At 34.6% G+C, this 13,759-nt stretch overlaps 1 protein-coding gene across 1 annotated transcript in view; it reads right to left on the minus strand.

The window, feature by feature from the left end:
* TSHR (thyroid stimulating hormone receptor) overlaps positions 1–13,759 on the minus strand; it is a 147,682-nt gene that overhangs the window by 41,444 nt on the left and 92,479 nt on the right. The window contains exons 5-7 of the mRNA XM_003756198.2: positions 5,697–5,771; positions 4,271–4,345; positions 2,353–2,430 (exon numbers count right to left, since the gene is read on the minus strand). Coding sequence (XP_003756246.1) covers positions 2,353–2,430; positions 4,271–4,345; positions 5,697–5,771 — 228 coding nt within the window. The remainder of the gene's footprint in view (positions 1–2,352; positions 2,431–4,270; positions 4,346–5,696; positions 5,772–13,759) is intronic.

The raw sequence follows: 13,759 nt of genomic DNA on the forward strand, positions 1-13,759 counted from the left end.
TCCTTTGTGTCATGAGGGTACAATGGGAAACTTCAAAGAGAGAGGGACCTTTTCTAGTGTAAAATTAGGAGCTTCAGCTCTATCTAGTCCATTGCTAGAGAATTTTGCTTTCTAACTGGGAGCATTCATGGAAGTCATTTAAAACCTACCCTTTCAAGTCTAGAATTATTATGAATTAGGATCCTATTTTATAAATTTGCCTCAAATACAACTCAACATTACATAAAAGTAAAAGGAGAAATATTCTTTTAAATATATTTATATGGTTTGATATTTTTTTTAAAAAGAATCAAAGAATTACAGTTGGAAGGGTTTTCAAAGATCTATCCCTTACTCAAAAATGAATATTATTTACTAAATTCCTTACAAGTGGGTATTCATTGTCCATTTGATGACATCCACCGACAAGGAACTCACTACTCTTCCAAAAAAGTTGGTCTATAGTCACCTTTTAGTCAAATATAACTAAAAAAAAAATTAGTGAGATCTTAGGATCACAGGATTTAGATCTGGGACCTGGGAGTGGGCCACCTTAGGCAATACTACTATTCTCAGTCTTTACATGGATTAAAAAAATTTAAATCACATTACTTTTAAATGAGCTCATAGAATATATAACAACTCAGGAAGTCTCATCTGCATTATTCTTCAGTTTCACAGATGAGGGAATTGAAGCATGAAAGGGACTTGTTTAAAACAATGCAACTTTAGAGTCAGTTAATATTTTTTTATTGTTTCAAGGTATCTTCCTTGAATCTGTTACTGTGTTGTTTTGGATGACTAGGTAGGAATAATATTTTGCTCTCTTTTTTTGTCCTCTGGATTCCACAAGGAGGATGGTGAAATTGATGACATTATATTTAAGTAAGAAGGAGGCTTAAATTTCCTTATTTGTAAAATGGAAAGGATAAATTAACGATTTCCAAGTGTAATGCTTGAGTTTCACTGAATTATTATGCTAGGCTCTGAATAAAATTATTATGGCCATCTCCCCTTCCTTACCCTATTAAGCTCTGGCCACTTTCACATTCCAGTGAGTCATAAAACCCCAGGTGGCTTATCTCAAATACCTGGATATTGCTCACTATCTTCTGCTCTAGACTCTTTGTCTCCTGCTCCCAACCTTCTTGACCCCCAACCTGTCCCAACTAAATTATGTCTTACCCAATGTTCTTTACCCCTGGCCTTTGTTTCCCTGCCTGCTGGAGCCCTATAAAAGTCTCTGGAATTGATGGCTCAGTGCTAGATGCTTTGAGACAAGAGTCCCATTCAGCTGACTAGCTTTGGCTAGTCTGGGCTAGCCCAGATTCTCCACTATTAAAATATTAAAAACTAATCTCTGCCTTGCCTCAGTTTCTCTGGCAATATACAAGTTTTTTTCCAGTTCTAAATCCAGGTTTTATAGTATATATCTCCACTGTGTTCCAGAAGTGAGAGTCATATTTTGGTAATTTCCCTCCAACAATATGAAGAAAAGAAGAGGGCCTTAGGCATTGAAATACTCTTAATTTGAATCAGGATAGACAAGTAAGACAATAATAATAACGGGAAACATTTCTATATTGTTTTAAGGTTTGTAAAGTGTTTTTTATATGTTATCTCATTTGATCCTCACACCAATACTGTGAGGTAGGTGCTGTTATGCTCTTCTTTTTACAAATGAAGAAAATGATATTATGGGGGAAAGACAAAGAGAGAAAGAAATATGGAGGAAGAAGTAGTTCCCAGGCATTACGCTATGGTTATGTCTTGGGTACTTATTTCCAGATTCTTATAATTCTTGATTTTCCTTCCATTGGGAGAGAGAAAGGAAGGGAGGGATTGAAAAGCGAGGGAAGTTCAGAAGAAGAGGAGGGGGAGGAGAAGGAAGAGGAGGAGTTGGAAAACAGACATTGATGGCAAGGTAATTAGCTGGACTTCCCAGGCCTAGATTGGATTCAGGTAAATTTTGTTAGAGTACTTAATGCTTCTGTGGAGGAGCTCTTTTCTGTTGAAGCAGTGTTTGCTACTTTTAAGCACAAAGAGCTAAGTTATTTTTCTTCTCACCTTATTTATCCTCACAGTTAGAAATTTTGGAATTTCCCAGATTTCAGGAGAATTAAAAACAAATCTGCTTTTGATAGCATACAGTGAACCCAACCATTCAAGTAGGGCTTGTGTAGCAGCACTAGTAGGTCCATACAATGTGGGTCCTTTCAGAAGCTTAATAAACTTCACTGGGGGAACTTGCCTTTGTGTTATTGAGTTCAAGCAGAGTACACAAAAGCCATTTTCATTCTAGCCTTACCAGGAATATGGTAATGAATTGAATCGAAAGGTAGAGGAAATGGGATTTCAGTTGGCAGAACTTACAAGGTTAAGGTCTCATTGCTGAGCCCTTGGAAAGCATTCACAGGAACTGAAGTTATAAAAGGGTTGTCTGTGATTTCACTGCAATAAGGAAAGAAAGAAAAACTATCATGAGAAAAAAAAATCAAAACATTGAATTAATGTAGTCAAGGTTTTTTGCTATATCAGTGCCCTACTAAAGAATTGTTATCCAAGATAAATCTAAACTAAATTTTTAGTCCCAAAGAGCCTCTAAAGTCGATCAGTTTGTTTGTTGGGTTTGCTTCAGTATGAAGACTGATTAACATGGGGGGATCAATAATTTAAAATGCAAAATCGTGCATTTCTTAAATTAATGATAGTCATCAACTGACAAATTATCTAAGAAAGGTCAATATTAGTTGATATTGAAATTCTCCAGCTGTGCAATGATTAGAAAAAAATTAGAAAAAAACAAAAGGACATGTAAAATTTTGAAGGGTTAACTAGAATTAAATTATTGGTGTAATTTTGCTGGACATATGGATCTTTGTTACTTTTCTAAGCCAATGAAATTTACTAAAGACGACTTGTCCCTTTATCTGGAGAGTGCCACCCTGAAGCAGTGTATTCCATTTGATCAAATAAAAGCCTTGAAATTAGCAATTTTGGCAACATCTTCAGGTATTTCTGGCTTCTTTTCAAAAATTTGACTTATGAATTTCTCTGTAACTGATTTTCCCCATTGATACATTGATAATCAGAACTATAAAATGCCTGATAAGCTTATGAAGAGAGACAGTATAGAGTAGGATAGAAATCAGTAAAGTAGGCAACAAATATATTTTGGTTGAATAGAAGAATGCAGACCTGAGTTTAATCTCAGTTCCATCATATTGGCTATGGGATTTAAATCTGGAAGGGATCTTTAAGATTACCTAGTTCATGAAGTCAGGAGAACCTGAGTTCAAATCTGGTCAGACACTTAACTGTGTGACCCTAGGTAAGTCACTTAACCCTGATTGCCTCAGCAAAAAAAAAAAAAAAAAAAAAAAAAAAAAAAAAAAAAAAAAAAAAAAAAAGATTACCTAGTCCATCCCAGATCACTAATTTTACAGAAGAGAAGACTGACATCTAGACTGGATCAGTGATTTCCCAAAGGCCACACCAGAAATGGAGGAGGAAATGGCAAAACACTTTAGTATCTTTGCCAAGGAAACTCTAAATGACATTAAAGTCTGAACAACAGCAAAGGCATTTATAGAGCCCTTAAAGACTTAGGAAGCACTTTATCATCTCATTTAGGCCACTAGGTGGCACAAAGATAGAGTGCCAGGTCTGGAACCTGGAAGACCTGAATTTAATCATTTTTCAGTCATATCTGACTCTTCATGACTCAATTTGGAGTTTTCTTGGCAAAGATGCTGGAAAGATTTGCCATTTCCTTCTGGAACTCATTTGACAGATGAGAAAACTGAGGCAAACAAGGTGATGTAGCTTGTCCAGGGACAGTTAGTAAATGTCTGAAGTCAGATTTGAACTTGTCTTCCTGACTCTAGTCTGGTACTCTGATGTACTATCTAGCTGCCCCAAGATTAAGTAAAAAAAAAAAAAAACTCACATGTGAATATATTATATCAATATTAAAGCATTATTACTACAATTACTGCTGCAATTACCACAAATATCAATAATATAGACAATATTTACAAACAGATGTAGTGTGGTATGGTATAGCATGAGAATTCTGATCTTGAAAGTGTTTTGTGATACTAGAGAAGAAAGCTTTGTTATATGAAGTGCAAAGTACCAATACAAGTTTGCCAAACAAATGTGGTTTTAAAGAAAAATTTAAATTTCAAGGTTTCCCTGATATTTCCAGTATCTTTGGGGGGAGGGGAGTATGGAGATTTCTCTGATATCTTTGGAATCAGTAATATTGAAATATTGCATGCATACTTACAGTATAAAGAACACATCAACTGAATCAATTTTGGTCAGGTCAGGAAATATTTTAAGTCCTGTATTAAAAATCCCACTAAATTACACAGTCAAAGAAACAAAAATAGAAGTTAGATTTAAGAAAGCATCACAGACATGGGTTAAAAATTATGCCATTGCTGGATCATTCATTCATTTTTTTATTGTTTAGAGTTCTCAAAAAATGACATTCCTTCATCCTTGCTTTCTTTTCCCCCACTTCATGATTTTTTTCCTCTTCTTCTTGAACTAAGAATGCTTTCTGACTGATAAGTTCTGTTACTAGCTTTCTTGCTTGTTCTTTGGACACAAAATTCTATTTTCCATCTCCATGCCTTTGCACAGGCTGTTCCTTATGCTTGGCGTACACTCTCTTCTCACTTCCACTTTTTAAAATCCCTAGTTCCCTTCTCATCTGAATTAAAGTATCACTTCTTACATGGAACCTTTCCTGATTTCCCATATAATAAAGTGTCTCTTAAAATTACTTTGTATTACACACACACACATATATATATATATATATATATATATATATATATATATATTTAATTTTATTTATTGATATGTGTACATATTGTTTCCTCCAATCAGATGTAGGATTCTTGAATATGGCATATTTTATTTTTGACTTTGTATGTTCTGTACATAGTACGGTACCTAGTTATGATAAATGAATAATAAATTTTCGTTGTCATTCAGAAGGGCTTGCATTAAGACACATAGGTTCTACTTTTTCTACTAGATATCAAGTTAGATGGAAACCAACATTCATCTGGACTCAGTGAGACAAAAAGTGTGCTCATTGGATACATATTCTTTTTCTTTTGGTTTTTGTTTTTGGTGGAGAAGGGATACATTGATGTATAAAGTATAATATTGATTCCTTGGTTTTCTCAATCATATTTTATAGTGATATTAAGAAATAAGCCTTTCTCTGAAATAACTCAGGAATACTGTACAGTGTCATAAAACTTCAAATATGAATATGTTCAGATAAATGAAAGCAATCAGAAATGATTTTAATAATAATCCTACCTTTATTTTTTATTTTATTTGAGTCCTTAAGGCACTGTAGTATCTCTATTCAAACACAGGCACATGCACACATGCACACACACATATCAATCTATGCCATTCCCATGGCAAAGGGACTAGAACTACCATTCTCCCGCTTCTACATACATTCCCTTCAGGCTTCAAGTTGTCCATCTGTGACTTCTTTCCCCTTCAAGAGTGGCCTTAATGCTCATTTGAACCTGCTTTCATCTGGGTAAAAATGATCAGGGTTATTGGGAGAAGGGAGGGAGGTATCATGTGATGTGTCCCAGCCCTGTCCCTAAGGACAGCTCTGACCAAATGACAACATGGTAATTTCCCCTCTAAAGAACAAAGTTTGCAATACTTACAGGAATTTTAAGAGAGGCAGGTCTTTTAGGGCATCAGGATCTATGTAAGTTAAATTCCTAGTATTTCGAATTTCTCTGCAAAAGTTAAAATGAACAAGTTCACAGGTTAAAAAATATTGTGCTAAAGAAAAACTCAGTTCTTTATTTATTAGTTACAAAACTCAAAGAAGCAATACATTAAAAGAACCCCAGAGGAAAAAATAAATGAGTTTAAATTAGGAGATAAGAATAACTACTGGCAAAAGTACAGTAACAAATTGCTCTCAACTCAGAGACAAGAGGCCTTCTCATTCTTTGTGGCCTATGGTACCTAGGCTGCTTCTTGGACCTCTCAAAAAAAAAAAAAAAAAAGCCAGCTTTCACCTGATTCTAGCTAAACTATGTTAATGGGGGAACCTTTGTTTTGGTTGTATTCAGGGACACTTTTTTGTTTCCTTTTGGGCCTAATTAAAAACACACACATACACACACACACACAAAATCTATCCAGTATGGTGCTGGAGGTAGTGGGCAAATACCATTATTGTTATTTATAATAGCAACATTAAAAAGCGAAACAGCTCACTGGGAAGTAGAAGATTAAGTGGCTTAGATGATCATTAATAAATGCTGCTATGGAGACCATTATTTTTCTAAGCGATTGCTAGTTCACATTGGAATGGGTCTTTAAAATTCATTCTATCAGTTATTATAAGACTAAAATGGTTAATTAATTGATAACCCAGAATCTTTTTATAATTAGCTACTTCCTCTATCAAACTTTTTCCCAGAGTGGTTGCAGCAGAAGCAACCAGTTTGAGTTTCTTCTAGAGTTTGCTTCTGCTTGTGTTGCTAATGCATAGGAAAAATGTCTAAAAGAAGGGGATTCAGAAGGGACCTGAATAATCTACAGACTTGCTAATCAGAGCCAACAGAATTCAAAGTTAAATGCTTTTTGAGACATCTCCCACAAATTATTGGCTCATAGTAAGTACTTAACTTTTTTTCCTTCCTTCCTTCCTTCCTTCCTTCCTTCCTTCCTTCCTTCCTTCCTTCCTTCCTTCCTTCCTTCCTTCCTTCCTTCCTGCCTCCTTCCTGCCTTCCTTCCTTCTTGCCTTCCTGCCTGCCTTCCTGTCTTCGTTTTTTCTTTCTTGCTTTCTTGTTTTCTTATCTCTATTAACTGCCTGCAGCACTTCCAAAGTCAGTATCTTTCACACATCCATTTTTGCATTTAATAAACAAATTGTAGAAATCAAATCATATTATGATAACAAATGGGACCAAAATGTCAAATGACAATTCTTAAAAATAAGATAATATAGACATAGGTATCCAAATGGGCTTACAATAGAGCTTGATTAAAAATTAAGTAAGCTAATTATTTTTCAATTAACTGAAAAAAGTGAATAGAAATTCAAATGTTGTTCCAAGAAAAACCTCTGTCCCTCCTTGCTGCCCCCCCTCCCCAAAATATCTAAGTAAGCTTAAAGCAAATATGAATGACACCAGTATTAGCCAACCATATCTGACTAACAGAAGTTCATATTAACCAGGGATTGAGTAATTCGAGATAGTTACTCATTTACATGAGAAGGTGAAAAGGTATGTTGCTGCCTATTATTGAGATGCCACTTAAGAACGAGAGCTTGTTTCTACTCTCACTATGCACCCTTGGCCAGGCCAAACTTGTTGGGCATAAAAACATATTTTCTTATGCACTTTATAGTATGGTAGATTCAGTGAGAGGTACATTCTGGGAAATATGATAACTGGAGGCCAGTGAGAGGAGTCAATACCCTTAGGAAGTGTTAAAGTTGTTTAAATGACAGATCAATAAGTAGAAAAGACAGAAGACAGAATCTGGTAAGACACAAATCATATATATGTGTATACAATAGGAAACGTTCAAGGACACAACAGTAGAATGACCATGAGGATTCGAATACACAAAGTTGTGGTTAATTTTCTGCCAGGTTTTAGCTAAGGACATGCTGGCAATTGCCAATGGGAACTCTGAAGGAGGAAAAGACACGAACATATTTGAGAAAAAAAGCGGCGAATTAGAAAAGAAAAGGCTTCTTTACCACCATTCTTATCAAACCAACTCCCACAGTGTCCTTCTCTAAAGCTATTCATCTTTCTACTGTGCTTTTTGGACTACTTACTTAATAAGTAACAAAACCTTCCCTATTCTTCTGACTATCACTATCACTGAGATCCGAATTCCCCTGGGTGACATGGACAACTTGGCTAACTTTTCCAGCACTGCTAGTATTTTCACTCATTCTCTTTGGTTAAGATGGGGGAATAGTAATGCTCCTTGTTCTCCATTGCCACTCCCATTTTCTCCCTCTATCTCCTCTATCTCCAACCTCTTTTTTTTTTTGAGCTTTACTCTATCCACATTTACTCACCAATTAAAATTCTGGTAAGTGTTGTCTATTGACCTCCAGAACATTTTCCTTTTTTCCTCACTTTTAGTCCCTGACTCACAATCTCCTCTCCTCTACAGTTCATGCCCTCATATGGAAAATTCAACATGCACATTGGTATCTATTATACATCCAAACCTATTAACCATTATTGCATATCTTTCCTCCCTTTTGTGGCCAGCTCCTTGAGAAGGTCCTCTACAATCAATACCTCCATTTGCTTTCTTCTGATTCTCTATAGTTTGGCTTCTGACATTCAACTGAAATTACTCTCAACAATGATGTGTTAATTGAAAAAATATAATGGTACTTTGTCATCCTCATTTCTTGACCTCTCCGGATTTTGACACTTTTTGTTCACTCTTTTCTTGATACTTCATTTTTTCTAGGTTTCCATGACACGATTCTATCCTAGCTCTCCTTTGATTTACAAATTCCTCAGTCTCTAACTTGGATCTTTTTTTCTCATCATGCCCTCTAGTGGTGGATATCTTTAAGGGCCCTATTCTCTTTCCTCTCTATTCTATTTAATTGATGATCTCATCAATTTATATGGATTTAATTATCATCTCTGCTCAAGAGTCTCAGATTAGCTTCAATATCCTAACCTGAAGGTCAGCATCTGTAATTGGATGTCTTATAAACATCAGAATGTCCAAAGTAAAAATTATTATCTTCTTTTCTTTCCATGTACCTTCTACTCTTCCAAACTTCTCTATTACCACTGAGGATATCACTATCTGCCCAGTCACCCAGGCTAAAATCCTAGGTGGTCATCCTCAGCTCCTCCCTTCCCCCATATTCAATCTGTTTCTAAGTGCTATCGATTTTACCTTCAGAATAACTCTCATATAGGCTGTCTACTTTCTATGTACACTGCAACTTCTGGTGCAGGCCCTTATTACTTCATACCTGAATATTAAAATAGCCTGCTGAGTTGTCTTGTGTCAAGTCTTTTCCCATTCTAGTCTATCCTTCTCTCAACTATCACCTAGATCTTAAATGACAGGTGTAAACCTAAAAATCAGTGACTCCCTGTCAAAAGCCTTCCTACTTTTCCAGTCTTCTTAAACTTCTTTTTTTTCCTTTCACTAGTCAGTGATCTAGTGATGCTGGTTACCCAGCTGCTTCTTACAGCAGATGTTCCATTTTCCAACTCTGGCCATTTTCACTCCTTGTCCCCCATGCCTGGAATTCTCTTCCTCCTCATCTGCCTCTTGGTTTTCCTGGTTTCTTTCGAGTTCCAACTAAAATTCCACCTTCTACAAGAAGCCTTTCCAGATTTCCTTTAATATTAGTGCCTTCCCTTTGTTGGTTATCTTTAATTTATTGAAAAATATCTTGTTTTTACATAGGTATTTGCATATTACTTCTTTCTAAATTGTAACTCTTTAAGAATAGGGACTGTCCATTATTAATCAGAGAAATGCAAATTAAGACAACTCTGAGATACCACTACACACCTGTCAGATTGGCTAGAATGACAGGGAAAGATAATGCGGAATGTTGGAGGGGATGTGGGAAAACTGGGACACTGATACATTGCTGGTGGAATTGTGAACATATCCAGCCATTCTAGAGAGCAATTTGGAACTATGCTCAAAAAGTTATCAAACTGTGCATACCCTTTGATCCAGCAGTGTTACTACTGGGCTTATATCCCAAAGAGATCTTAAAGAAGGGAAAAGGGACCTATATGTGCATGAATGTTTGTGGCAACTCTCTTTGTAGTGGCCAGAAACTGGAAACTGAGTGGATGCCCCTCAATGGTTGAGTAAATTGTGGTATATGAATGTTATGGAATATTATTGTTCTGTAAGAAATGACCAACAAGATGATTTCAGAGGGCCTGGAGAGATTTACATGAACTGATGCTGAGTGAAACGAGCAGGACCAGGAGATCATTAGATACTTCAACAACAATGCTATGATATCAATTCTGATGGATATGGCCATCTCCAGCAATGAGATCAACCAAATCAGTTGCATTTGTTCAATAATGAATATAACCAGTTACACCCAGGGAAAGAACTCTGGGAAATGAGTGTGAACCACTACATAGAATTCCCAATCCCTCTATTTTTGTCCGCCTGCATTTTTGATTTCCTTCACAGGTTAATTGTACACTATTTCAAAGTCCAATTCTTTTTGTATAGCAAAATAACTATATGGACATGTATACATATATTGTATTTAACATATTCGTTAACATATTTAACATGTAGGTCAACCTGCCATCTAGGGGAGGGAGTGGGGGGAAGGAGGGGAAAAATTGAAACAAAAGGTTTTGCAACTGTCAATGCTGAAAAATTACCCATGTAATATGTCTTGTAAATAAAAAGATATATATATGTATATCATATATCATATATATATATATATATATGAACAGGGACTGTCTTTTGCTTTCTTTGTATCTTTAGTGCTTAATGAGAAAAATGATTATTTCTCTCTTACATCAATAATAACCCATTAATATTGAAGGATCCAGGTTTTTTTCCCTTCCTACTTCTTCATCCTCTATTCAATCAAATCTGAATAACAGGATTGATGATGAGATTAGATTAAACATTCTCCTCAATCTTTTTGAGACCTCATTGTGTTCTATTCAGGCAAGCTTAGGTGAAGGATAATTCCCTTTGTCTGGCTTGCTAGAAACTGAATGTAGTTTGAGTTAAGAGGAGTCTAAGACTGATACAATCCAAGTCATGTCCCTCCTAGCCTCTCCTTAGAATAGGTCCACTTCTCATAATATTCTTTCTCTCATTAATTACTAACCAATCCGAGTTGATTGTCTCCTCTTGGGAACATACATTCTGCCAAGAACATATAAGCATTGAGAAGTCTCATGATTCATTAGTTTGTGAGAGAAAGCCAAATGACCATCTTTGTATTAATTATTTGCTGCCATAATTAATAAAGTGATTAATTATCCAGAAATTATGTCTCTCAAACTGTTTACATGTCACATTAGTATATACTAAGTATTTAATAAATACTTGTTGACTGATTAATTGGAGGAAAGAAATTAGTTTCTATTGGTTTGTCTGTGTTGTCTTCCAAAAGAGACATAGGAGAGGAAGACAAGCTAAGAGAGGAAAAAAACAAAACAAAATACCTTTTGCACATTCCTAAGCAACAAGTAGGAGCTCTATATTCAAGAAATGATATGTTATAAAGTTGTTTTGAAGGGAATGAGTGAACTGCTACTCAGGTTTCAAATTCTATATGTCTATAAAGATTGTTGTAAGTAAAATGCTTTGCTGAAGAAAGATAATGTTTAAAAATGGGATGGTGCAACTTGGATAAAGAATGGTAGCAATCTTGAACCAGTGTAAGATAAGAGATGAAAAAGTAAAAATTAAAACCAAGAAATCATTTCCTTAATACCAAAAATAACTGGTGGATATCAAAACAAAGATTTTAAAAGATAGAATAAGATAGAATAAATCAAATTAATTTTTTAAAAGAGCTGCCATATGGAATATTTTACATAAGTAGTTCATTAAATATGATTTCAATAAATATTCAATAAATATATTCAATAAATTATTCAATAAATATTCAATATATTCAATAAATATATTAAATATATAGTTTTCAGTCAAAAGGAACAATATGTGTCCAAGACAGGTTTAAAGATTGTTTTTTTTTCTGTTTCAATATTCACAGTCTAAAAATTGTACCTGAATATATTTGTTACAAAAGAATTCAAATCAATTAATATTTGACTAAACTCAAGAAAATATGGATTTTAATAGTATAATAAAAACTCTGTCATAAGCATATCATTGTGCTCAATTCTTCAAAAAGAAAAACAGTTATCCCTTTCACATCAAGACTTTCCCTACTGGGGTTTTGATTTATTCTGGTTTGGCAAAAAAAAAATAAATAAATGGGAATTTTTTTTGGGGGGGGGCATAGACGACATACAAAGGCTAGTAGATGACAAAAAGTTTAGAAATTCAGAAATGCATAAAATATTTGTGTAGTGTTACATAATATAAATATATCTTACCAATACCATGATAATTCAGAGTTCATTTCTGGTATGAAGGGAGGGCCAGCAAATTTCATTCAGATTTTAAAAATTGTGGGGACATTATACCCCTAAACTCCATGATGTAGAAATGATAACCGTATTCTGAAATTTCTTTCTCTATTATCTTTCTAACCTTAAACCAATCCACTTTTACAGAACAACCTTGATTCTAAATAAATTGTTTTCGTGAGATTCTGTGTTTTAATTGTCTTTTTCCCTTTAGTGACCTTTGCAAAGATCAATACATTGTAGTCCTTAAGAATAGAAATAGCAAAACTAAAACAGTTGGCCTAATATTGAAAAATTTTGAGGATAGTGCTTTTAGAGAAGGACCTGGGCAAAAGACATGACAACTTTGAAACAGTAAAATATTGGAACTAGATGACCAAGATTTAAGGAGAAAAGATTGTGCAAGTTTGTCTTTGTTGTTTTTGAAAAGAGATATAGTATTGAAGGAGGACAAGGAAAGAGAAAGGAGTAAAAACTATCTGTATGCTCCTATGAGTCAGGTATGATTTCTCTCTGTTCAAGGGAAGTTTGTTGGGAAGTTGTTTTACAAGGAATGAGTGACCTATTGCTTAGGTCATCTACCTTCCTTTATGGGATTTTATTTTTTTTAAAAGGAACAAAACTAAAAGAATTTGTCATCTTGAGAACAATGATTCTGTGGGATAACAGATTCAATAGCATATTAATCTACAAAATGATGAAGGATCTTTCAGAAGAGAGACAAGTAAAATAGGTGAAGAGAAAATGATGAAAATTTAAATTAAGTAGCTACTTGATCTTGTCAAGAAGAGAAATGTAACAACTAAGGATGTCTTTGGTTTAGAATAATTGCTTTTTTGAAAAACATTTTAGAAAAGAATAATGGAAAATTATATATGGCATTATTACTTTGAAAAAGAGTAAAAGTAATTGAGAAGAAAATAAGTCTGCAGGGTTTGGTACGAGATCCTTCTATCAGATCATCCTGAGTGCTTTTGTATGTGAAACTGGTAGGTTAACAAACAAGTAAAATGGAACAGATGCCACATCCATAAAGATTTATTCTTATAAATATTGATAGCAGAACAGCCACCTCAATTTAGACTCTATCTTCTCAATTCTCTATTAAACAATCAACAGGCATATATTAAGTGACTGTTATATGTAATGTACTGGGTTGCTAAATTATGTGAGGTCTAGCAATGTTATTTAAAAAGGTAAAGTGGCTATACCTGATCAAGTATATGCAAAGATCATACTAGAGGTAGCATAATTTTAAAGGCACTCAAGCATTATTATTCCAATATATATCAGAGATGGAGCAGCTAGGTGATTCAGTAGATAGTGCATCAGCCCTGAAGTCAGGAAGACCTGAGTTCAAATCTGGTCTCAGACACTTAACACTTCCTAGCAGTGTGATCCTGGGCAAGTCACTTAATTGTCTGTCTGTCTGTCTGTCTGTCTGTCTCTCGGTCTCTCTCTCTCTCTCTCTCTCTCTCTCTCTATATATATATATATATATAATGGAAAAGAATGGAATGGGAAAATTAAGGGACAATATTTTAACCAAACAAAAGAAATGAAGAAATGATTAATAAGTATAGACTTTTCTATTCTCTTAT

This window comes from Sarcophilus harrisii, chromosome 2, assembly GCF_902635505.1.
Source record: "Sarcophilus harrisii chromosome 2, mSarHar1.11, whole genome shotgun sequence".
NCBI classification, from domain to species: Eukaryota; Metazoa; Chordata; class Mammalia; order Dasyuromorphia; family Dasyuridae; genus Sarcophilus; species Sarcophilus harrisii.